The sequence below is a fragment of the Leptosomus discolor genome, chromosome 7 (genome assembly GCF_034619465.1).
Source record: "Leptosomus discolor isolate bLepDis1 chromosome 7, bLepDis1.hap2, whole genome shotgun sequence".
Taxonomy (NCBI): Eukaryota; Metazoa; Chordata; class Aves; order Leptosomiformes; family Leptosomidae; genus Leptosomus; species Leptosomus discolor.
In genome coordinates this window covers 45,834,115-45,857,513 of record NC_141397.1, presented here as the reverse complement: position 1 = coordinate 45,857,513, position 23,399 = coordinate 45,834,115, and the positions used below count along the sequence as shown (strand labels likewise).

At 48.1% G+C, this 23,399-nt stretch overlaps 1 protein-coding gene across 3 annotated transcripts in view; it reads left to right on the top strand.

The window, feature by feature from the left end:
* The first annotated feature begins 2,374 nt into the window (after window positions 1-2,374).
* PAX3 (paired box 3) overlaps window positions 2,375-23,399 on the top strand; it is an 80,541-nt gene continuing 59,516 nt past the window's right edge. For 2 of the 3 annotated variants that reach the window (XM_086467659.1, XM_086467657.1), the window contains exons 1-4: window positions 2,375-2,459; window positions 3,447-3,682; window positions 5,099-5,228; window positions 5,896-6,030. In XM_086467659.1, coding sequence (XP_086323785.1) covers window positions 2,375-2,459; window positions 3,447-3,682; window positions 5,099-5,228; window positions 5,896-6,030 — 586 coding nt within the window. The remainder of the gene's footprint in view (window positions 2,460-3,446; window positions 3,683-5,098; window positions 5,229-5,895; window positions 6,031-23,399) is intronic. The other variant, XM_086467658.1, reaches the window with a different exon arrangement.

Below are 23,399 nucleotides of genomic sequence, written 5' to 3'. Positions count from 1 at the left end.
AGCACCCCGCCGGAGGTGAGGGGCTCCGCTCCTCCTCCTGCGCGGCGAGGATCGGGGCAAGCCCCCTCCGCGCCCCCTCCTCGCGTGGCCGTTGGTTACGGCGCGCCGCCGCCGCGGGCGGAGAGTGTCCGCTCGCACGGCGGGGCAGCAGCGGCACCGGCGGGGCGGGGGCGGGATACTATTCGCTCCGGGCGCGCTCCCGTCTGTCCCTGCTTCTCGCCACCTGCTTCCCAGGCACGAATTAAATCTTAAATAGCTTCGTCATTTTATTTATTTATTAAATGCCGGTTCTGCCGCCTTCCTCCCCCCCCCCCACCCCCACCCCCCCCCCAGGCCAGGAGGCGCAGCACACGGCGCGGTGGGAGCAGCATCCCGGGAGCCGATCCCGGGCACACCTCCGCTCCCCGGCTCCCGCCGGGATTTCCCGGGGCTGAGGTTCGCAAGGCTCACTAGCGGTTTTCTCAAAGCTTCGGTCGTCGGGGTACTTCGTAAAACGTAAAATAGGCGCTGACTTTTACTGCCATGCGAACTTTTCTTGCCAGCTTGTCTCCTGGGCACGTGGAAATCTTCCCTGAGCAGAGCCGGCGGCCGCCGCGCCCTCAGGGGTTTGGGTTTGTTTTTAAAAAGGGACGGAAACCGCTCTGTTCGGTGGCCGGGGCGTAGGGGCTGGAGAGAGCAGGAGCACGGCCCGGAGCCTGCCAGGCGCGCGGGGCACTCGCCGCTGCGGGGGGCTGCAGTGGGAACGGGCACGCCGGCTCCTTCTGCGGGCTCCGCCGCCCCGAGCACCCCGGTGCGGAGCCCGCTGGGGAGCTCCGCGTTTTCCCGAGCACCGCTGCCTTTCCCTCTTACTATTCCGGCTCCGGATTTCTGCCTAAGCAACGCGAACCCCAGCCCTCTCCGCGGTCAGTACCGGCCCCGAAACTGTCGCCGAGCCCGTAAAGCGGAAGCGGACTGGGAGCCCCGAAAACATTGTTTCCCTCATTTCAAAGGGGGAAACCTGAACGATTCTCATCCTTTTGATTGATTAAGGTCTTGAATAACTTGAAGCTCGGGAGTGACAGTTACTGAATAGACTATTGCAAATAAAGAGAACTGTGGAAAGTTGGGCTGGCACTTCAGAGTGTAAAGGAGGCGAGTTTGCTGGCACTTACCAAGTTATAAATAAAAGACCATACACAATAGTACCTTCTTTAAGGACAGACAGTCTTTACAACACTCCTGGCGTCATATCCTGCTGTGGTCACTTCAGCTCCTAGGCAGACTTTACCTCTTTTATTTTTCCAGCAGTTTAGTTTGAATACTACAATAAATTCCTGGGAACAAACGCTTGTTAGTAAGACCTCAACACGCACCGCCTCGCACCCGTACACGCCCGCATGTACACGCTCACGCACACGCCTGTAACGCGGGGACACTCTTGCCCCGTCGATTTGAAAAAGCAGGAGTCCCCGCGGAGATCTCCCTGCAGCTTTCGCTTTCAAAACCGTTAGCACCGTTTGGTCCAGAGATGTTTCTTCTGGACGGCGAGAGATTTCGGTGCAAAATAAAAAAATAGAACGAAGAAGCACTTTTTCGTAAAAAAAAAAAAAAAAAAAAAAAAAAGGAAAAGAAAAAGGAAAAAAGAAGGGAGGTTGTTCACCCCTACTCCCCGCCACCCATGGTCGGGGGAGTGGAGCCGGGAGACAAAGCACGTCACGGGCAGCGGGGCAGGGGCTGCCCCGTCGAGCCTGGCAGCCCGGCGGGGTCGGAGCCGCCCCGGCTGGTGCTGCCCTCCCCTCCCTCCCCGGGGCTGGGGCGGCCGTCGGGACAGCGAGCGGTTCCCCGCCGCCGGCAATTCTCTGCCCGCGGCGAGCCGGGTCGTGCCCTACCGGGCCGCGCCGGTCGCTCTGCCGTCGCGCCTGCCGGGGCGATGCGGGAGAGCCGCCTCGCTCACCCAATCAGCGGGGGCGGCGCGGCCGGGCCGGGCGGCGGCGGCCAATCGCGGCGGTGCCGCCGCGGAGCCGCGCCGGGGACGGGGCTGATAAATGCTCCCGGCCCCGCGGCTGCCGCTCCCCGCCGCACCGGGGACAGCGCCGCCGTCGCCACCGCCCCCCTCCCCCCCGTCCGGCTCCCGCCCGCCCTCCCCCGCGCCCAGCCGCGCCGCCCGGCGGGGCACCGGCACCGGCACCGGCCCCTGCCCCTGCCCTCCCGGTGCGGGGCAGCGCGGGTCACTGACAAAGGGGCAGCGGCGGAGCTGCCTCCTCCCCGCCCCCCGGCGGCATCCCCCACCCCCTCCCGGGACCGGTCCTGATTTGGTGGGACCTGCTGACAGCACAGATCTCTCCTAGATCAGCCCTCACCTGGATATAACCCTGCCGGGCCCGCCGCCGCTGCGATGACAACTCTGGCTGGAGCTGTCCCCAGGATGATGCGACCCGGGGCCGGGCAGAACTACCCCCGCAGCGGGTTCCCGCTGGAAGGTAAGGCCGCGCCCGGGCTGCTCTCACTCGCGAAAGGGAGGATTGCTCCGTGCCGGGAGGCCGGTACAAAGCACCGGCCCCGGCCCGCCGAGAGCCGGCGCCCGGGGGGCCGCCCCGCACGGCTTCTCCGCCCCGGGCTGTCAGAGCCGCCGTCCCGTGGCGGGGCTGGAGCAGGGCCCTGTCCCGGGACGGACATGGCGGGGGCCGCTCCAGGGAAGGCTCGGCTGCAGGCCGGCGGCTCGGGCCTCGCATCCCGGGAGCGGTGCGTGCCGTCCGCCCGGCGGGACCGGGGGGAACTTACCGAGAGGTCAGGGGCGCAGAGGGCCCTGAATCCGCTCTTTAGCAGAGTGAAGGACAGTGATTTGGGGAGCCCAAAGTTAGAAAAAAAGTGGGGGAAAAAGTTAGAAAACAATTTTGAAATCAAATAAAAGCGAGCCAAACGAAATGGAAAGAGACTTTAGAAACGAGGGCTTGTCCCGGGCTGGCCGAGCCGCCGCAAGTGGTGGCTTTCCCCCAGGCAGCGGCGGTGCGAGAGCACCGCAGCACCGGGGAGCTCCTCAGGCCTCTGTCCCGGCAGACGACCGGCGTCTGCAGCGGCTCCCACTGCCGCTCCCCGGGGCGGGCGAGCCGCGGGCCGGACCCCTCACCGCCGGGGGAGACCGCGGGCCTCCCGCACCGGTTCGCCCTTTCTCCGCTGGCGTCGGGCAAGCCCTGAAAGCCGGCTCCTGTACGAGGGCAACAGGTGAAGCCGCCCCGCCGCCTTCCCCTGCCCGCCGCGGCGGCAGCGTGGGGCTCCGCGGGGGCCGGCGGCCCCGGGCGCGCTGCGGGACGGCGAGGGCGGGCGGGGGCGGGTGGCGGCGAGTTGCCTTACAGAAAAGCAACGACAAAAAAAACAATAACAAAACAATAACAAAAAAGACCCAGCAGGATCCGAAGGAGACGTTAACGCCATTTCCCCCTCCTGCCTCCCCTCCCCTCCTTTTCTAGTCTCTACTCCTCTAGGCCAGGGCAGAGTCAATCAGCTCGGAGGAGTGTTTATCAATGGCAGGCCTTTACCCAACCATATCCGACACAAGATAGTGGAGATGGCCCACCATGGCATAAGGCCCTGTGTCATCTCTCGCCAGCTGCGAGTGTCCCACGGCTGCGTCTCCAAAATTCTCTGCAGGTACCAGGAGACGGGCTCCATCCGGCCGGGGGCCATCGGCGGCAGCAAGCCCAAGGTGAGCTTCTCCGCGCCCGCCCGGAACCGGGCAAACCGCGGCCGCGGCGGCGGGGAGCGAGGCCCAGCGAGTACCCAGGCCAGGGTGGCGGGCGCGGGGGTTCGCCGGCGTGGAGGGCCGGGGGCACCATGCAGGGCCGGGGGTAGGCGCAGGCACGCACCGCTCGCAGCACCGCCCGCCGCGTCGCCGCCTGTTGCTCTGAAACTTTCCAAGGCTTTAAAAAATATTGTTGGAGTTCGTGGCATTTTTTTTTTTTCAACGAATAATATGCTATTTTAAAAAATAACTTCTCAAACGAAATTAGGCAGAAAGGGGTCGTTTTCTGAACGCTTGGCCGTCCGAAGCCCCGAGAGCCCCACGCTCAGCCCCGCGGGAGCCGTGGGTGGGCTCGGCGCTGTCGGGACGGGCCGAGAAATTGATCGGTCGAATGTGAGGGCTTGCACAGCGCAGCGGGATCGGGCCCTCGCTTCTTTCGTTGCAAAGCGCAAAAAAATTACCCGTATTTCTGTGTGTCTGCCTACTGCTCCTTCTTCTGCTCTGTTTATTTTTCTGTCCACTCCAAAGCTCCGTGTATTTATAGCTACACCGCTAAAATGTTTGCGCTCACAATAATGCAGACAAATACCGATTCTTGTCTCAAGCTTAGTGTCCTCCTCCGACTATAGCTTTTCATTCCCACAAAAGCGAAGTAAAAGCTTGAGTTTCTGTTGGAAATCGCTGCTAGATTTTTCCACCCTTTGTTGCTTCTGAAGTAGCGATGACTGAACTTTCCCTTTCGGTGTTGGGACTAGAGATATTTTTTATAAGCATGTTACCCGAACGAAAGACTGTTCCCAGCTGGAAGACTCATTTTCTTTGAATTCGTCTGTATTTTAAAATCACGAGGCCATCGAAGAAACCTCTTGGTCCTCGGACCGCGCAGCGTTTTTATTACGCTGACATTTTAGTTGGCGCTGCAAACTTTGTTCAGCCGAAACTTTACTGACTTGGAGCTTCGCTGACACGGAGTCCTTCTCGCACTGCGACCCAGAACTTCCCCGGGATTTTCTTCTCGGCGGCAGGGCAGCCGGTGCTGCCTAGTTCGCGGTTTTCCTTGCCGAGGGCTCGATCCCACCTTCCTCTGTAACCCCTGAGCATTTTCTGGGAAGTTTCGTTTAACCCGGGGGGTGCTTGTCTTATGCGGGCCTGTTGTTATCTGTTGTGTCCCCTCTGATTTTAACCTGCCCGTCCTCGGGGTGTTTTACAACGGGGTTTCTAAGCGGGGCCGGCGTCGGCTCCGGCTGGCGGCGGTGCGCGGCGGCGCGGCGGTGGCGGTGCTGCTCCGTCGGCACTGAGTGTCCTGGCAGCGGCAGCCCGGGCTCCCGCGGCCGCTCCCGGCCCTGCAGACTGTGCCCGCTCGCCTCGTCTTTACTGAAGCAGGTGACGACGCCGGATGTTGAGAAGAAAATCGAGGAATACAAGCGGGAAAACGCGGGCATGTTCAGCTGGGAGATCCGGGACAAGCTGCTGAAGGACGGGGTGTGTGACCGCAACACGGTGCCGTCAGGTACGGGACGCCGCCCGCGCAGGGGGGGCTTGGACACGTCCCGGGGGGCCGAGGCCGGTACGGGGAGGTCAGCGCGATACCCGGGGCAAGAGCCGTACCCCGCCGGGAGCAGAGCCCCGGGCCGGGCTGGTGCCCACGGAGCTGGTCTGCGTTAGCACGCTGGTGCCGACAGACGCGTCCCGGGAGGACTGCTGCGCTCGGCGGGGGTGTTTTCAATTAAATCACAACTGCATCCCCCTCCGTACCTCCTCCCTCCGATCCCCGCCGGGCTGCTGCCGCAGGAGGGCTCGGGGCTTGCCGGGTACCCGGAGCTGGGAAGCGGGAGACGGGGAGCAGCTGCCTGTGCCGGTGGGTTGTTCGCGGAGGAGGGCGGGGGCACACTGAGCCGGCGCGTTATTTGTGAGGGTGTCCGTGGGCTCTTCTCATCACCCACCACCTGGGCGCGGGAATAAAAATACTTACGGGGCCACTGTGCAGCCGCTGGAGCACGGTGCGGGATGGTGAAAACCCCCGCGGGAAGGGGAGCGGGCGGCTGCCCCCCGAAAGCCCCGGCTTGTGGCAGCCGCGGGGGGGATGGGGACGCGGGGCTCGGCTCCCCGGCTCGGCGCGGCCGCCGCGGGGGGCTGCTGGGGACAAGCCCGGTCATAGCTCTGCACTCCCTCCGAAGTGAGCTCCATCAGTCGTATCCTGCGGAGCAAGTTTGGGAAAGGTGAGGAAGAGGAAGCTGAGCTGGAAAGGAAGGAGGTGGAGGAAGGCGACAAGAAGGCCAAGCACAGCATTGACGGCATCCTCAGCGAAAGAGGTAAACTCCCATTTCCCCTGCTCTCTGTGGAGTCCTGGGACCGGCCAGCACCAGCCCCGGTTGCTGGTGGGTGTCGCTCCCCTCCTCCCAGTTGTCCCCCTGGGGCCAGTGCAGCGGGAGGTGTAGGGCGAGGAGCTAGCCCCCACGGGGTGGCTGCCGCGTCCCATCCCGTCCCATTCCCCCCGCGGTATGACCCTGCAGTGTGTGGGAATGGCCCAGAGGTGGGGGCAAAGATGGAGGTAGCCACTGGTTTGGGTTCCAATAGCAGGGACGGGGGCCATGGTCGCACTGGGGCTGCTTTCCCAGCCCAAGCCGAGCAAAAGGCCGCAGCTGCACAGAAGGGGCGGTTGTAGCCAAAGGCTGCAGCGCCTCAAGTCTCTGCAGCTGTGGGCAGGGCAGGGAGCTGCTTCATTTCTTCGCCTCTGAGAACTGCTGGGAAAAGCTTGTGTTGATGGTGGGCCAGGGGCTGTGAGGAGGTTGCAACCTGAACAAGGCGGAGGTGAAGAGCTGCTCCGGGGGGACAGCCGCTGCCCCTGCTGCAGTTGTGCCCGGCAACCCGGCTGGGCCAGAGCGGAGGGGCAGGCGAGGGCCTGGCTGGGCGGCCTGTGCATGGAAGTCGCTGCCCAGCACATGCACAGGCACTGGAGAAGGCGAGACAAAAGTACCAAATGAGCTGGTCAAACATTTGTACAACTTTTCCAGCTTTTACAAAGAAGGCCTTCTATACACAATCTACACTTGGAGATGAACTTGGAAAACAAAGAGGGGGGAGTCCATTGAAACTCACACTTTGGCTTTGCACAGACAAAGCTTCAGCTAGCAGCAGCTTGATGTGAACAAAAGAAGGCAACCTTTTTATAATTCAAGGAGAAAAGAAGAGAAAACAGCCCCACAAAAGGCTGAGAAAAGACATTATGGGCTTGCAATGAGGGATGAATTATTCAATGAGCCTCTAAATAGCTGATGCTCCACGCAGTTTTATGGACTCTCCACCATGGAAAAAATAGCTGTTTTTACCTAGAAAATGTTTCTAGCATTTCTAGACATCTAGAGATGCTGAGTGCCATTCAAGAAGGACAACCGAAACCTGTTTAACAGTAGGATATCTCCTTGTGGTGTAGATACAAACCCGACAGCACTCCCAAAATTTAGTTTTCAATTCTGTTGTCAAAGCTTTCAGGAAAGCTTCATCTTGTGCCTGGCTGCATTTGTGTGGATGTGTATAATACAAACACAAAGTAAGAGGTTTAAGGCCAGAAGGCACAGTTTTATTGCCCAGTTTGCTGCCCCTGTATCATGGGTGCAGAGTTTCCTCCAGTGTCTCCTTCAACAGAGGATTGTTCTGAAAGGGATGAGACAGCTAAACTCAGTGCCCTAGTTGTTAAAATAACTAGCTTTTCTGCCTTCCTGAATTTCTCAACAGAGATTAGAAACAGAAGATAGGAAGCCTTGATAATATCCCTGCTTTATGGAACAAAGAGTAATTAATAGAGACAGCAAGAGAAGAAATATTATTATCAATATAACCAATCCCTCTACTTCTCTTTGAAACAGTCTTTCTGTTCTTTGACTCTCTGCTCCTTAAAGCAGGGCTCCTGATCTACCATAAATCGGTGTCTGGGCACATGGCTGCTGCCCTCCAGCCTAGGGGAGCCCCAAGACTCTTGCAGGAAAAGCACTGGGGCTGACAGTGCCTGGCTGCAAAGAGGGGCTTGCTCCTACCCTCCAGTGCTGTTGTATGAGGAGGCCAAGTTCTGCCCTCTGATGTACCCTCTCCTTCACTTTCTGCCGACCTGAGTGTTCTACTTCACTTCCTCCAAACAGTGGCAAAATTCCCCTTGACTCAGTAGGGTACTGCAGCCCTGTCCTGTCCTTGTGCACACAGGTTTTTGCTGGATGAGTGTGGCCGGGCAGTTCTGTGTGAACGGCAGCTTGATAATCCCGTCACTGTTCTGTGACAGTGCCTGGGAAGGTTTGGCAGTTGGAGGGAGAGCGTGCTCTGCCCTGCAGCAGTGCCTGCTCCCTCTCTCTGACTAGCAAGCTGTTGCTTAATCTTATTACTGGAGCGGCCGGGATGTTGCAGTGTGAGAGAACTGCTCAAGAAAGGGTTTGTTACCATACGCACACCTTACGTATAGTGTGACACTGTAGGGACAACACACCAGCGAGTTCATTACAAGAAAAAAATAACCATAAAATAAGTCCACCACTGCTCTTTGTATCTGGCCAACAAAAAAGGTTCTGCTTCAACTCCCATTGCCAGCAGAGGAGCTTTGATTTCACTCCATCTATAAAAATCATCGGATCAGATCCCGGTCTCTTACTGAAATAACTGGCAGCGCTCCTGAGGATTTTGATGCTGCAGGATCGTATTTGCCATTGCCCACCAGCCTGGTTGCAAGGCCTGGTGTGGCAGAGGGTGCCTGCTGACAAGTGGTCTCAGATACCCTCTCTGACACTTGGGTTGCTTGGAGTATGTCTGAAGGTTATCCTGGCAGTGCACAGCAAAACCCTCGTGTGGTAGCTCCCTGCGGAGTGCTCTCCATGGGAGTACTCCATATTACAGAGTGAAAAATTGCAGCACTATGAGTAATTTTTATAGCTCTGGTCTTAGGGGTGTGAGGTATTCCAGTAGCAAGAGCGTGGGTGCAGGGAGATGGAAGGGAAGGCTCTGGGATAGGTCATAGGCCCGGGGCTGAGTGCAGAGTGGGGAATTGATCTCCTGCTCAGGAGCATGCATCTAGTGCTGGACATTTACTGGAGGTGCCCGAAATCCTCTCCTCATCATGGGCATTTTAGTGGCATTTTTTTCAAGGGCAATCCAAACTACAATTGTAGTTTTAATGGTGGCTAATTCAAGATTTGGGATTTGGGGAGTACTTCCAGCAGAGTGGGATTAGAGAGAAGAGAAACATGGTATTTTTAAAAAATGTGTGATAGAAACAGTGCATCATTTCTCCCATCACTTCTGTAAGGGTAGGTAAACTTCCACATGCCCTGCTGTGGTTCTGCTTCAGCCTCTGTTCACGAACACTTGAATACGATTCTCTCACTGGCGTTTATGGATGCCACGTGTGCAGCCTGCTTTGCTGTGTTTCGGCATTTCTGTCAGTGTCATCCTCTACCCTGATTTTGGATATATATTTAAAGAAAACGTTGACTGTCACAGTGCGTATCAGGAAGCTTATAATTCTATAATAGCATATCTGTATTTCTACATGCGTGATAATTTTTTCTTAAAGGCATAAGCCATAAATAAAGAACATGAGAGAGAAACTTTTGTGCCTTTATATGGCACATCAGGGCATATTTTTAGCACAACCGCTACAGAAGAGGGAGTTGCTTGTACCTTTAGCGAGAGTTATGCACAGCATGGTTTGCTGACTAATCTGATAACTCCCCCCTTCATAAGATAGCTGTTGTTTTCTGGCAGAAACCAGTGGCTTTCAGCACTCAAACGATGGGGCGTAGAGCTGGTCCTTGGGCCCGCTGCGAACTGGCGGTGCTGGCTGGGGCTGGGGCCGGGACCCCCCTGCTGGCCTCAAAGGGGGCCTCTGTTCCCGGCCAGCGGAATTGGCCCCCGGGCCCTGTCCTGGCGGATCCTCCCCCAGTCATGTGCACCCGTCCAAAAAAGGGCTCTACTCATCCCAAGCCTCTACCCTTGGCTGTACTGAGAGCAATTCAGGCTACAGCAGACTAAATTGCCTGCTTTATTTCCTTCTTACTTTCATCTTGGACCAAACCCTTCCCCCCTCTCCCTCCCCTTCCTCTTTTCTTTTTTTTTCTGTGTGCCTGAGGCTCACATTAATACAATTTCAGCACCACCCCTATTTTTGTGTGTGTATGTGGGGAGTTTGAAGGGAGGAAAAAAAAAAGGACCTTAGCACAAAAGCCCTGCTCAGCAGCTAGAAAGTTCAAGCTGCTGCTGCTTCTCTAGCTGTGTGATGCTTTTCCTGTTTGTGAGTTTTGGGAAACATTTTTGCTTTGTACTGTAATGGAATTAGAGGACAGATGCTGACTGTAAATGGGACACGCGACTACCAGCCCCTAGCTTAAATATTTAGATGCAATGTTACAATTACTGACTTGATGCACAGGCTTTGAAGTGGTGGCACATGATCTGAAGGGTAGCTTGGGCTAGTTGGGCTTGCAGATGTTTTGATTAGGGTTGGTCAGCATTATGCAGCCAGTTATTTTTAGGTTGTTAAACTAATGAAGGCAGTTTATTAAGGGACAGGATTAACATGCAGGCACCAGATACCAGTTTGAGTCATCCTATTCATTGCTGCATTGTAGACTGTCGGGTTAGTGGCCAAAGCATGGGACAAGGCAGATGCTGAGTTAGATTTTGGTTGTGATTTTCTGATGCAGATCTCGTGATTTTGTTCCAGTGCCCCATACCAGGGCGCAGTGGTAAGAGGACTTACTCACCGTATGAAATACTGTTGTGTCTTACGGCTGAGAAGCACGATGTGTTCCCCTGCTTGATGTTCCTGATAAAGATCCACTTACTGAAAGAAACGCGATGACTGTAGCTTCAGGCAACTATCTTCTTGAGTTTGGAATTTCATGTGGTACTTTACATATTTGGTCACTAGCAGGTCTAAGAAATCAGCTTGTATAACTTGAACAGAATTTTGTTTCTCAGGCTCTTAGAGCTGACAAGAAAATAGTGCTTAATTAAGAAACACTCCTTAGTGCCTCCAGGATTTGGCTCAAGGCAGACAGTGCTAACAGAATTTTCTGTCTGTATTTTTCCCCTTTCCTCGTATCTCGATAGTGTGTGAGAGTCAGTCCTGGACAGAAAAGCCAGCTGTTGCACAAGTGTAAATTGGTGATGCCACACAAACCCAATATGGCTTCGTTTCTTCTGCCTGACCTGTTAGTCGCTGTGGGGCTCTGGGCCAAGCTTCTCCTTCCAAATCATTATTCTGAGCTAATAATAATAACTGACGACCTCAACGATCAGTAACGACCTCACCATCAAGCAAGAACATGATGTCCCAGCATGATGAGCATTTTCAGAAAGGTGCTAAATGTTTGTGTTTTGAGTGACTTCAGAGCAGAATTTGCTGCTCTAGAGATGCCAGAAGCAGCCCATGCCCTCCTGTCTTGAAGGCGAGCTGTGGGACTTTGAGGAGAGTGCTAATTGTCAGACTAACTGCACGCTAATTGCCTTACATAAGCACTAGTAATACTTCCAGCTGTGGGAAGAAAGGGTGTTACTCAGTCTAGCAGCGGCTCTCTGAAGTAATATATAGATACATAATACCTCTTTCTTGAAATCATGAATTCATTAATTGATTTGCATGTTCTGCCGTCTTGGGGACACTTTCTTCAACCTAAAAAGAGTCAGTACCTATTCAAACAGGACTGCTGTGGGCATCCTTTCCAGTTTTTCTAATTGCATGTATCTAGAACAAAGGCAAATGTTATTTTAGAAAATATCAGGATTGCTTCACACACGGCAGTTGATTAACTCAGATTTGTACCCAAGTTTGCATCTTGTTTGGCTGGCCTGAAAATCTTAATAATCTGTTAGACTTACACAGTGTCGTTCTGGAAAGGCTGAGGCAAGAAACACAGTCGGTTGACTTCAGTGTGGCTAGGACTTGCTCTGAAAATGTGATGTTTATCTTTGGCTTTCTGAATTCTCCTATGATTGCAAAATCCTTGACGTCAATAGGAATTTACCACGGTAGAGGTCAGGTTCTTCTTGAAACCAGCTCTGTAATGTGCTGAGCAACTGCAGATCTGGGGGAAATCATCAGGTTTAGGATGTAAGATGGGTCAACTGGATCAGGTATCAAACCTCCAGTCCTGCAAACGCTATCATGCATGGGTAACGGCGAGGAGTCCCACTCAAAGGGCCTATTCACGTGGGCTGGGGCAGGCAGGAATGGGGCCCAAATTTGTTCTATTCTATCAATAGAAAGTACCCACTAAACAAGAGGGTGACTCTAATCCCAAGTGAAACTCTGGCAAAACTCTCATTGAGGGCAAGGATCTTCGTAGCTGTGTTTACAAAGGATCTTCGTAGCTGTGTTTACACAGAGGTAGCGATGGAATCAGACACACAGAGAGGTTTTAATTAGATAAAAAAGTAATTAGTAATTAATGCTGAAAGTAAAAGTTGATGCTGATGAAATACTTAAACCAGATTATTTTCTGGCTCTGATTTCAAATAGTAATTCTCTGTTGTATCATCAAAGATGATGCTTTTATGTAACACTTACTTGGGGAAGGTTTAGTTTGGTACTAAATTTAGTTATTGATAAGTGTTGGGACAGGGATTAGAGGAGGGAAGCCAATAAAGTTGATAGTGATAAATTATCGGGAGTCCCCAGAGCTGTGTAATAAAACTGCATTGGGAAATGAAGCAGAACTACAAAGTGCTCTCTGGTTAATTTAAGAAGAAATTGAGTGAAACACAAAGCAATAAATCAGAGCAAGCCAGTCAATATGAATTTCTCTGTGTAAATGTCACTTTAAATCCTATGTAACAAATGCATGTGGCTAGAGAAAGAACAAAATATATAAATAAAAATGCAGGATACTTCCAAGTGGTCCCCAAATGCTGAACTCTCGGGCTAATAAAAATGATGTACAGTAACATAATTCACCACAAGACCTTGTTTAGCGTAGTGTGAGCACAGCATTTTACTTTACTTGCCCTGGAGTACTCCTGCCCCATGCTGTTAAACTAATTCTGTTTAAATCACTCTGCCTAGGAAAAAAAGTGAAGTGTAATGAAATTAAAACTCACTGAGGACACATTAGAGTTAAAGTGTATCATGTGCCGAGATTATTTAGTTAGTGGAGTTTGATGTAGTTGTTGACAGGTCATTTATTCATCCTAGTAAATAAAGATTCACGAACTATTAAGAATGTGCATATATAACTAGTAAGACTGTAAAAGGCAATTAAGCAGTCAGTTTAATGTCTTATCTTGCTGGTTGCCCTACAGTTGTTTTACAACTAGGAATTAAAATTTGAAAAGGAAGTTTTCAGTGTCCCTGGCCAAATATTGATTAAGTAGTTGTTTGCTGATGCCATTGTGGCACATAAAAGGGCCAGTAGTTCTGCCCCTTGTTGTTCATCTTTCATTGTTGCTGATTCTTAACCTCGGAGATCAAAGGAGGATCATTTCAGTTTATCTGTCTTGGAAAATCCTTCTTTGCTCCTAAACCCGTATGGATTAATGGCCAAATTGTCTTTAATGAGATGTGAAATTTGAATGGAATCCTTATTTTGCATGGTCTATTGGATGTATGCACTGTACGCTCCTACAGTTTTGTTGGGGATTTTTCTTCAGCATGATTGGATGTGGGATTTTTGGGAATCACTTTATGTTTAGTATACAGTGCACTGAAATTTTACTATTATGACAGGTAAAATACGTGTTATTTAACCGAATTTTAATAAAACTAATTTTGTTGCATGTAATCTTTTTGATGAGTGTAGCCTAAAGTAAAGAAAAAAAAAAAAAAAAAGAAAGAAAAGTTGTCTTTGTATACCGAATCACATAGGAGATAAATGGTCCAGGGCTGCCAAGAAAAGAAAGGGAGTTTGAGAAGCCAGGCAGTTCTCCAGATTGGGCTCTGGGTATAAAGGGGACACAAACGAGCTTGCAGCATTTCTTTGTGCATTCTCTTCAGTTTTGATTTTATGGACCTCACTTGCATCAGCAAGGATAGTAATACTGTCCCTCCTCAAAAAAGGGGGAAAGTCAGATGGGCCAGGCTGTGTAGAAAAGCAAGCAAGAATCCTTGAGAATTATCGGTTTCTTGTTGCATTACAGTAAAATATGTTCCATCACATCCTCAGTAGAAGAGGCTGTGCAATCTGAATGTGTTATGTTTGCTTATAATTACGATATGAAGTTTCATCTGAACTGTAGGGTATGTAAGCGTTAGATCCAGGTCCTGCTGCTTCCACTGGCATGTTTGGACACAGAAATTTAGCTTCACAAACAGTAGTAAGAAGCCTGGAAAAGCCAGAGAGCCTCTTTTGGTGTCGCATTGATTTTTATGTGGGTGAGCCTCCTCTGCTGTAGTGACAAACAGCAGAGTAAACTGCTAAACCAGATTTTTTTTTTTTTTTAATCAGCATTTTCTCATTCCTTTTCTGAAATACACTCTGTTTTCAATTGGTCTGGTTATCTCTGAATAACATACCAGTCCGTGCATACTTTACAAGTATTCAGCTACTTTGGGAGGCATTTTGCCCCAGAGTAACAGCTAAAATTCTTTGAAAGTATTTTTGGTACAAATTTCCTTAAGGTCCATGAACTCAACTTGTTTGTTTCCATGGAGAGCTGTGGTGAGGACAGTAACACACACTCTACCTTTTGATTTTTTTTTTTTTTTTTTTTTTTTATGGATAGTTGCCTGGATGTAGGCTTTCTGCCAAACATGACCAATGCTTGTATCGTGCACAGGTCCATATAAGGACTTGTCTTAAGGATTTTTGTATTTATGATATGCCTCATGTTGGATGTCTGATCCAAAAATTACTATGTAGTAATTTCTTTATCAGATATAATGTCACATAGATCACTGTGTTGAGTTATATGAGGAATAAACTGTCTGCAGCTGACATTTCTGCAAGCAGACAGCTTATGCAGCCCTCGTCAAATCTTATTCACCTTATTTAAATGAGTAGGACTGATCACGCCAATATAATCAGGATCTGTTCCATATACCAGCCCAGATAAGCAGTAACAACTACAGTTCTTCTGGCAAAATTACTCTCTTCTTTGTTAAAAATGTAACTCATGTATAATCCATATGCCCCCTGCAAGGCAGTAGCACCAACACACTCAGTGTAACGAAATTGAACTTGAAACTGCTTTCCATCTCTGCATCTTTAACAGGCTCAGAGAAAGCTGGAGATGAATATAGACAGGTTTTATAGAAACCAGGCTAATGGAGTGGCCGGGAATGCTTCCACAGAAAATCCCTTTTTACTGAAGATGGTGTGGCAGGACTTCCTTTTCATTTTGACCTAAGGGCTCATTGTTTGATCTGGTGTGAAATGCTGAAGGGTTGGAGCATGAGCTGGGGAGATCAGTGTCCTAGTGAGGACTCTGACACCTACCCAGTCCCTCTGGTCAGGCTGAGTGGAGAGAAAAAACCTGCACAGAACTAGTCAGAAGTCAGGTTTCCACTGGTTTCATGAACAGCCAAATAAGTTGTTTTAAGAAAGGAGGTGTTTTGACAGAAGAAGGGAAGTGGCAAATGTTTAGCTACAGAAATGAGAAAATGAAAAGTGAAATATACCATTTTCCCATTTTCATAACGAAATCCTGCAAAATAAGGATTTTGCAAAAAAATAAAAATAAAAAAATCTCAGGAATCCCATTTACCAAGGTATAAATGAAGATTATCTCCACTGCAGCTGGTGGATTGACACTGGTGTGTAAGCAAATGCTGAATTAGATCATCAGTATTTACACGTAAGAAGGGATAGTTTCAAATAACTACCGTCCTACAAATTTAACTTACTCACTTCTATCAATTTCACCAAAGCCAGAAAAGTTATCTGACTGAGGACTGTGTGCACAAGGAGCGATGTTTTAAGTGAGTAATCATCAAACCTTTGTGGTGCAGTATTTTGGAGGGAGGAAGTTTACAAATTTTTCTGTACATTTTTCTTTAAATTTTTGATACATGCAGCGCAGAGAAAGGCATCGTGTGCTCCAGCCTCCCTTGCTGCCTGTGGTAGCTATTACGTGTATGGTATATAGCTTAACTATGTTCTTTGCCACCATCTGTGGAACTGGAAAATAGTAGAAGAAAACATTTGGGAATCTATTTAGAAGGTGGTACAATAGATGTTGCAGTTACGAAAAAGTCCTGTGGGTTTGTTCCTGGTTTAGCACAGCTGATTGGACCTGCTCCCTTTTAAATCAACAGGATCAAGCAAAAATGCTCAATGATTGAGCAGCTATACAGAAAACCAGACGAACGCCTGTTGCTTTAGCACCCAAAGTTTGTTTTCCAACAAATACAGTGTTATCTTTTGAAGAGCCCTTAAAAGTAACTGCTTGTCCACCTCTTCCAAACAGCATTGAGACTGGCATGAACTGTATGCTGTGTGTGCCGGGGCAGGTGATTTGGGCCAGCCTGCACTGAGCTGGTACCCAGCAGGGACTCAGGGACTCAAGCAGTGAGAAGTATTGCAGGCTCTTGAGGTGCTCGCTTCTCCTGGTGAAAATGCAAAATGGCTGCATATAGCAGACATTCTGTTTATCTTTTTATTTCTTTCTCCATCTACGTTTAAAAAGGTTCTTGAGACCAAATTGTACCGTGATTTACATCTGAACAATCCCCTGCTCTCAGCAAGGCTGTGCGGGTTACTTAGGTTGAATTTAGCCCTGATAGGAAAGCTTAATTACATTCCAGATTTGAGAGAACTCACTCACTTTCTTAGACTTAGTAAGACTTTGTAGTACTAAACACCTATTTTCACTGGTAAATAAGAGATCTGACATGGCGAGTAAGCGTAGATAAAATGTTACAAGCAGAGCAAATTAAAAAGAGCTGTTTTAGAGAACTGCACTTACAAATTTTCTAACACATGATTTAGCAAAATGAGGCATACAAAACCCCTGGCTCTCTGCTGCAGGAAGCTCTGTAAACAATCTGCTCCATCATTCCCAGCAGGATGGGAGGCAGAGTGTTGCTTGCTCGGTCTGATTTCTGGCTCCTCCCTGGCTGAAGGGTATTGCAAGGGGAGGTGCATTCTGTGCTCCTAAACCACATTCCCCCCCTCAACCTTTGATCCTAATCAACACAGAAAATGAAATTTTGGAGAAGGAATCGGGAGCTCAAATTCGAATGGTTGTCAAACCCTACACTGACAGGCATAAAGAGGGTTTTTCTCTGAACTCTTAGAGGTCACTTGGCCAAGGAAGAACTCAAAACAAGCCAGGATTCAAAGTTACTGTACTTCTGCATTGGCAGTTGAAAAGATGGAGCAATGATTGATGACATAAATATTCCTCTTAATATGACATCAGGAACAGACTTGTGAGCCCTGGAAGAGTAAATCACAGATAAAAATTTAGAGTGAGTATTAAAAGAATCCTAAATACATCTAGTGTCTGAATCCCGATAATGGTTGTTATAAATAAAGTCCTATAAGGGGAAAAAAAAAGATCCTCCAGGTGATCTAAGAGGGGCTCTGATCGAGTAGGGACTCTACTGTTTCCAATCTTGGGCATTATGCAGAGAAATCATTCTATTAAGGAAATAGGCCACTTGGTGCTTATTTCTTGGCCACAGGCTGCCATGGGAAGGGCATGCAGCATAACAGGTTTCCCAGGACGGCAAAGGGGGAATTCCTTTGGATGCACTTTGTTTTCTTGCCATGTTATTCTCTTTAGGGGTTTTGAGGAGTGGTGTGCCCTTGGCATGCCTTGGACCAGTTTTGCAGGGCTGGATGCTTTGGTTGAAAGACCCATCGTGCTCCTCTGAGCCTGGAGCAGCGAGGAGAGCCCTCAGGATTCAGGGCTGGGTGTGGTACCTTTAAGTTCAGGGGTGGCTCCCAGCCCAAATGGGAGCTGGTGCTATCCTGTTTCCCACCCAGGGACCTCCTTGGTCTGCCTTTCTCTTCTGGGAGGCTTGTAAGTGCTTTTCATTTTTTTAATGCAAGTTTAAATCTTCTACAGGACTGTTATGTTCTCCAGGTGGAGATGTTGTGGTCACAGTTGTGCTTTCTAGGTGGTGGTTTGCACTTGGTGACCTTCAGCTCTGTGAGTAGATGCCTTAGGTCCCAGTGATTTGGGCTAAATGGCTTCCCCCCTACTTGCACAGCTGGTGCTGGTTTGCTGCTGAAGTTCCCACAGCTGCAGGAAAGGGACCGCTGAAGGCGTCTTTCCACCAGCTTTAGCAGTCTTCTGATTGGGCTGTGGTGAGTGTGGTTCTGCATCTTTGAAGGGGGATGAGGGAGCTTTTTTGAGTAGGAAAGAGTGATCTTGGTGACTAATGTGTTTATGAGTGGTACCACTAAATACCAAAAAGAAAAAAGTTGTTGTAGCCAAATTAGTGCTAGAAGAGTTGGGTTTGGTTTGGAAGAGAACTGGTTTGAGTTGGTTAATTTGCTCTGCATTCTCAGTGACTCTCTGTGTTGCCTGTGCCTAGAGCCAGCTAAGATGGGACTGCTTGCTCCCCCTCCCTGGTTACTGGTCTATGCCTCTGCTTGGCCAGAGCAGGAAGAACATGTTGTTTCTTGCTTTCTATGCTGTTCTCAATTTTAATTTTTTTCCTCCTGTTGCTCTGCATCCTGGCAATGTGTGCAGTGGAGAAGGGGCTGGAGTGTAGGAGATCTGTCTGTGTCAGATGCTCCTATTTGGCTAAATCTTTTATGTATCTCTATGGGGTTTTTTTTGTTAGAAACGGGAACAATGATGTTTTCCTCCCTCAGTGGGATATCCAAGTGTCTGGAATCCAGAAACCAAAGGTTCAGCTGCTATAACTCATCTGTTGAAACTGCAAACCCAGATGAAATGACGTTTTAGAATGAATGCTTTGTGGCTAGAAAGGGTTGCAACCTGTCCTTGAAAGAGCAGTGGGGCTTCCAGCCTTTTGGGTTGTGGAGCTGGGGAACACTAGGTTGTTTGTAGAGGGCCCAGTGAGTGCCTTGGTCCAGTGGCCCATGATGTGGAGCAATTCTTAACCAACAGAGTAATGCTGCAACCCCTGACTCAAGTAGCAAGTGAGTCATTTTGATGAAGCAGATCAAGACTCAGCATTTTTATTTCTAATACTTTTATAACAGCAAAAGCAGATCAATAACTGGTATGGTCTGGGATTAAATTAATGAATTCAGATGTGTTGGTTTAATTTACATGAGGCTTTGAGCCACGATGTGTTTACTGGAGTACAGCAATTAATGATATATACTTTTTGCTGTTTTTGCTGGGTTTTCCGTGAATAGCCTGGAATCTTCTCAAATATGTGGTGTGGAAAGTCTATTCAATAATATATGCAAATAATCTTTGGTTCTAAGCAAATGTTTGATGCTTGAAATTTGTGTGGTTGTGACTGGGCACGCAGGTCTTGCACTGTTTTCTAGAACTGGCTGTTGCTGTTGCATTCACTAAGATCATACCATAACTTCTGGATGGCTGCATAATACATTTTATTTCCTTTCAAACTGGATTTTTTTTTTACTAATGTACTTGTTAAAATAGAAATATGAACTGAGCAGAAAAGGGAGACAAGAAACATGCTTTAAACATTCTTTTGTTGTATATTGCTAGTATTCACAGTTTGAAACTGTAGCTTTCAAAATCTTTATGCAACAGAATGCATTTCTTAGTGGTGGGATTTTGTTATGCAAACTGATAGGAGATGCTGGTCTGTTTTTAAACATTTTCTAAATGAAATTTGTACTTTCTTTTATAAACATTTTTCCTGACAGAGAGAAATAGTCTAGTGACTTGAACATAAAGCTATGAGACAAAAAATGGAGGAGCCAGTTCCAGTTATAGACTGGCTTGAACTTGTCAACAGGTCTTAAAAAAAGAAAAGTTTTTAGATGTGCAACTGCAGTACAACTTGCAGTAAGGTGAGATTTGATTTCCGGAGTTGCTGATACAAATAGTTTCTGCTGATTTCTAGAGTTTCAAGGAAAATGGCATTGTTACGGCCAGTTTTTTAAACAGTAAAATTGTGGGGTTTCTTTCATCTTTCATCTTTTTTCTTTTTCTTTTTTTTTTGACACCACTAATTCATGTAATTATTAATGTCAAGCGTGTGAGATTTCTCATAAACCTGAAAAAAGCCTATTGAATGTAACGGCAAGACTTGCATTGTCTTTAATGAAATTTGTTCAGACTGTAAACTAAGAGGTGTGGGTTTTATTTTTTTCCCCCTCAGTTTCCCCCTCTTCCCCCACCCCCTTTCCTTGAGGGAGGAAAAAGATTCGGGTTTTTTGAGGAAACTGGGGAATTCTAGCATTTCTAGGCATGAGAGGAGAATACTGATTAGAATCAGCCAGAGAGCAAGCAGGTGCTGAGCATGTTCATTGCTTAACCCCCTGCCCTGCTCCTGCATCCCTGCCCTGACCCAGCGCACAGACCCTGCAAATAGCAACAAGTTGCCAGATGTTGGAGACGTTTTCAGGGAGAGCCATTATTCACCAGGTTTCGTCTAAAACCAGGGAGTTCTTACAATGGTTGTATTTCTTGTTTAAAGCTGGACTGGATAAGCCATTGGAGGCTATGTTGGGGAAAAATAATGTATTCCTGAGGATGAGAACTGGCTGTTCTGTTGCTAACTGCTGTGTGTCTGTCATATCTGTTTGCAAAAAGTAATACAAAACACTATCAAGCAGATTGCCTGAGGGGGAAAAGCTAGCTGTTTTGGTTTTTTTTTTTTAATGAACAAAAAAAGATTTTATGGCTTAGAAACAGTACACCCTAAAGAGAGGTGTGTTTAAAAGTTAGACTCGAAAGCTTTTGTCTGGAGAATAATACACTTGGTGTAAAAAGCGGCACAATGGAAGTCTTTTCTTCTAGTTATGTATGGGCGAGCATCAGTCAGCCAAGGAAGAACTTCAAAGGCCAAAGTAAAAACTTGCTAGGCTCTTTCTTTCCTGATAGGTTTTTCTTGAGGTAGGATGAGGAGAGCTGTTAAGCTGGGAAGTGTCTCTCTCCTCCTGTAACAGAGAAGGCAACATGCAAACCACGGTACCCAGCCTGAACTCTCTCTGTCTCCAGTTGATGTGCCTTCTTGGAAGCTACTAAACGATCCCATCTCATGAGTCTTTTATTGCTTATTCATAAAGAGGTCAGAAATTCCACTTCTGCCTTGCTGGGAAGGTACCATGCCAGATGGAAGGGGAAGTTGTTTTCTAACTGTGTTCCTAGGGAAGTTGATCTGTGTCTCTGCCTCCAAAAAATGCTCATTATTCCTACACTAAAAATTGCCTTTAAGGTGGGAAAATAGCCCCAATGTGTTTTAATATAAGTAATCCAAGGATATAACTGCTGTGCATTAAAATGGCCACTGAATTTCATGTCTGTCAGTATGTATGCAAAGCATCAGGGTTTGTAATGGGGATGTTTGTGTGATAGGAAATGGAAACTCTAAATAGCATCCAGAGAAAGCTCTTCAACGTGACCTTACATTATCATTTCATTTTGTGAATTTTAAAAGCTTTTTTTACCTTGGAATTTATTTACAGGATGTTAAATGCAGTAGTGTAATTGTTTACCTAGATTAAAAATGGTTTTAAGCAGCAGTTCATGTAACCTGCAAGGCTGTGTTCTGGAGGCATGCAAAAAAATGTGCTGCTACTTTAGTGGACTGTGTGTGTCACACCAATCTTTGTTAAAGGCAGAGGCACAACAGAGAAACCAGAGGATGTCTAACAGAGGAAGCAGCTCTTCTGATTTCCCAAGAACACAAAGCAGAGGGGTCCATGCCACAAGCCTAAACCATGTCGATGCTCCTGGTGATGCATGCAAGGCTCTTCACTTTCTGGGGAGAGGGGTAGGGAAGGACAGTCACATTTTGGAACAAAAGCGATATTGCAGCATCTTAGCTCTAATATATGTATGTATATATATTTCTCAAGCGAGAGTGTGTGTGTGTGTGCGCATGTGTGTGACACTTGAGAGCAACCCCTCTGCCAGGACGCATCCGGGGGTAGTATATGAGCATCAGTGAGTGTGGCTTTGCCACCACAGAGCCAGTCACCATGCAAAGCTGCGGGAGGAGAGCGCTGTACCATGTAGCAATCTACCTGAGCATCAGAGAAGGCTTGGGGAGGCTGTTCTCAAAGCGTGTTTGGTGCTAGCCTGTGTCTGGACTTTAGTGCTGAAAGAGGAGACCAGTGGTGGTTTGTGTGCTTGCTCTGTGTTCCTGTCCTGATCATCCAGCTGTGCCAGAGTTACAATTTGTGTCCCCTTCTGTGACAGCCCTCATTCAGTCAGCTAGGCATTCAGCAGGGAAGAATCAGTAATTATGAACAAGCTGGCAATAACATGTTTCAGTAACTGTTCCATATTGAGTTTGAATTATGACTTCAAGAATGAAAACAAGACTTTGGGATGATGTGGAAGATCTCTGCATGCTCTGTCTTTTGGCTTGAACCTGTCATACATGCTCACCCATCCTTGGTGTCAGTCAGGCTGTTTGAAGGAAATGGGGGTTTCTGTGAGGGTCAGGTTGAAAATGAATGATTTGCCCACAACTGTAGCAGTTGTGGTGATATTTGCTAGAAGTGCATTACGTGATTTATCTAGGCAGAGTCTGGTAGATGGACTGCTTTGATGCCATCAGCAGAAGGTAACTGAGAAGAGTTGTCTTGATGTTTATTGACTTAAATTTGCTATACAAGGGTTCGCATACCCGTTGAAGAAATATTCTAAGGAAAATTTCTGTAAGTAGAGAAAAGTTATGTGACCACTGCATTGATGGTTTCAGGTGAGTTCAGCTTCATTGCTGAGGGAGTTTCAGTTAGCAAAGCAAAGGGGTGTTTGTGTTCATCAGGGAACACAGAGCAAGGACACATGCAGTTGTGGAAAAAGTCATCTGCACAGATGCCATTTTAAAATAAATTTCAAATGCACAATACTGCAACCTATTAATGTTTTGTCTTTTGGCATAATGCAATGCCATTTAACTCTGAAAGTCTGTGAACAGTCACAATTTTATCTTCCATTTTGGGAAAAGGGTTAAAGAGTAAACAGGAGTTAGAGCTAAAAATGGGACAGCAGGTTTGGATTTGACACAGTGTGTCAGTGGGATTTTAGTTTTTTGAAAGTAGAGGAGCATTTTGGACGCTGGCTCTGTTGTGGGCTGACAGTCTTAGAACTTTAGTGGAAATTGGATAATAGTTGTTGTTTTGTATCAGCCATACAGAGCTTAAAACATATTTGGGAAATGAGAGAATTTGGTTCCCACTTGCATGGAACATTTTTAGACTTTTGCAATTTGAATATAACATTTTTGATCATGATCACGTTTCTGTATTCTCATCTCCAGAGTACGTACTTATAAAATAATAAATATAATGTCCTTTGACTTCCCTAGGGGAAAAGTACTAGATAAATTCATGGTATTATTTTTACCCTATTCCTTCTCCTAATTTAAACCACTGTCAACTTGCCAGAGATTCGGATAGGGGAATGTTGAGGATCAGGATGGATTCTTATTTTGCTGCCACTTCTCATCAGATTTTCATCACTTGCAGAGTAAGTGCCACAGACGCTTGCAGAATGAGTCTTTACAGGTATCAAAATAGAATAAAAACATGAAAATTTGTCTGACTAGTTTATGTTACACAAATATTCAGGATGTATTTGGGCATTTATCTGTTCTTGATTGCATGGGGAAAAGAGCTGTGTAAAAAGC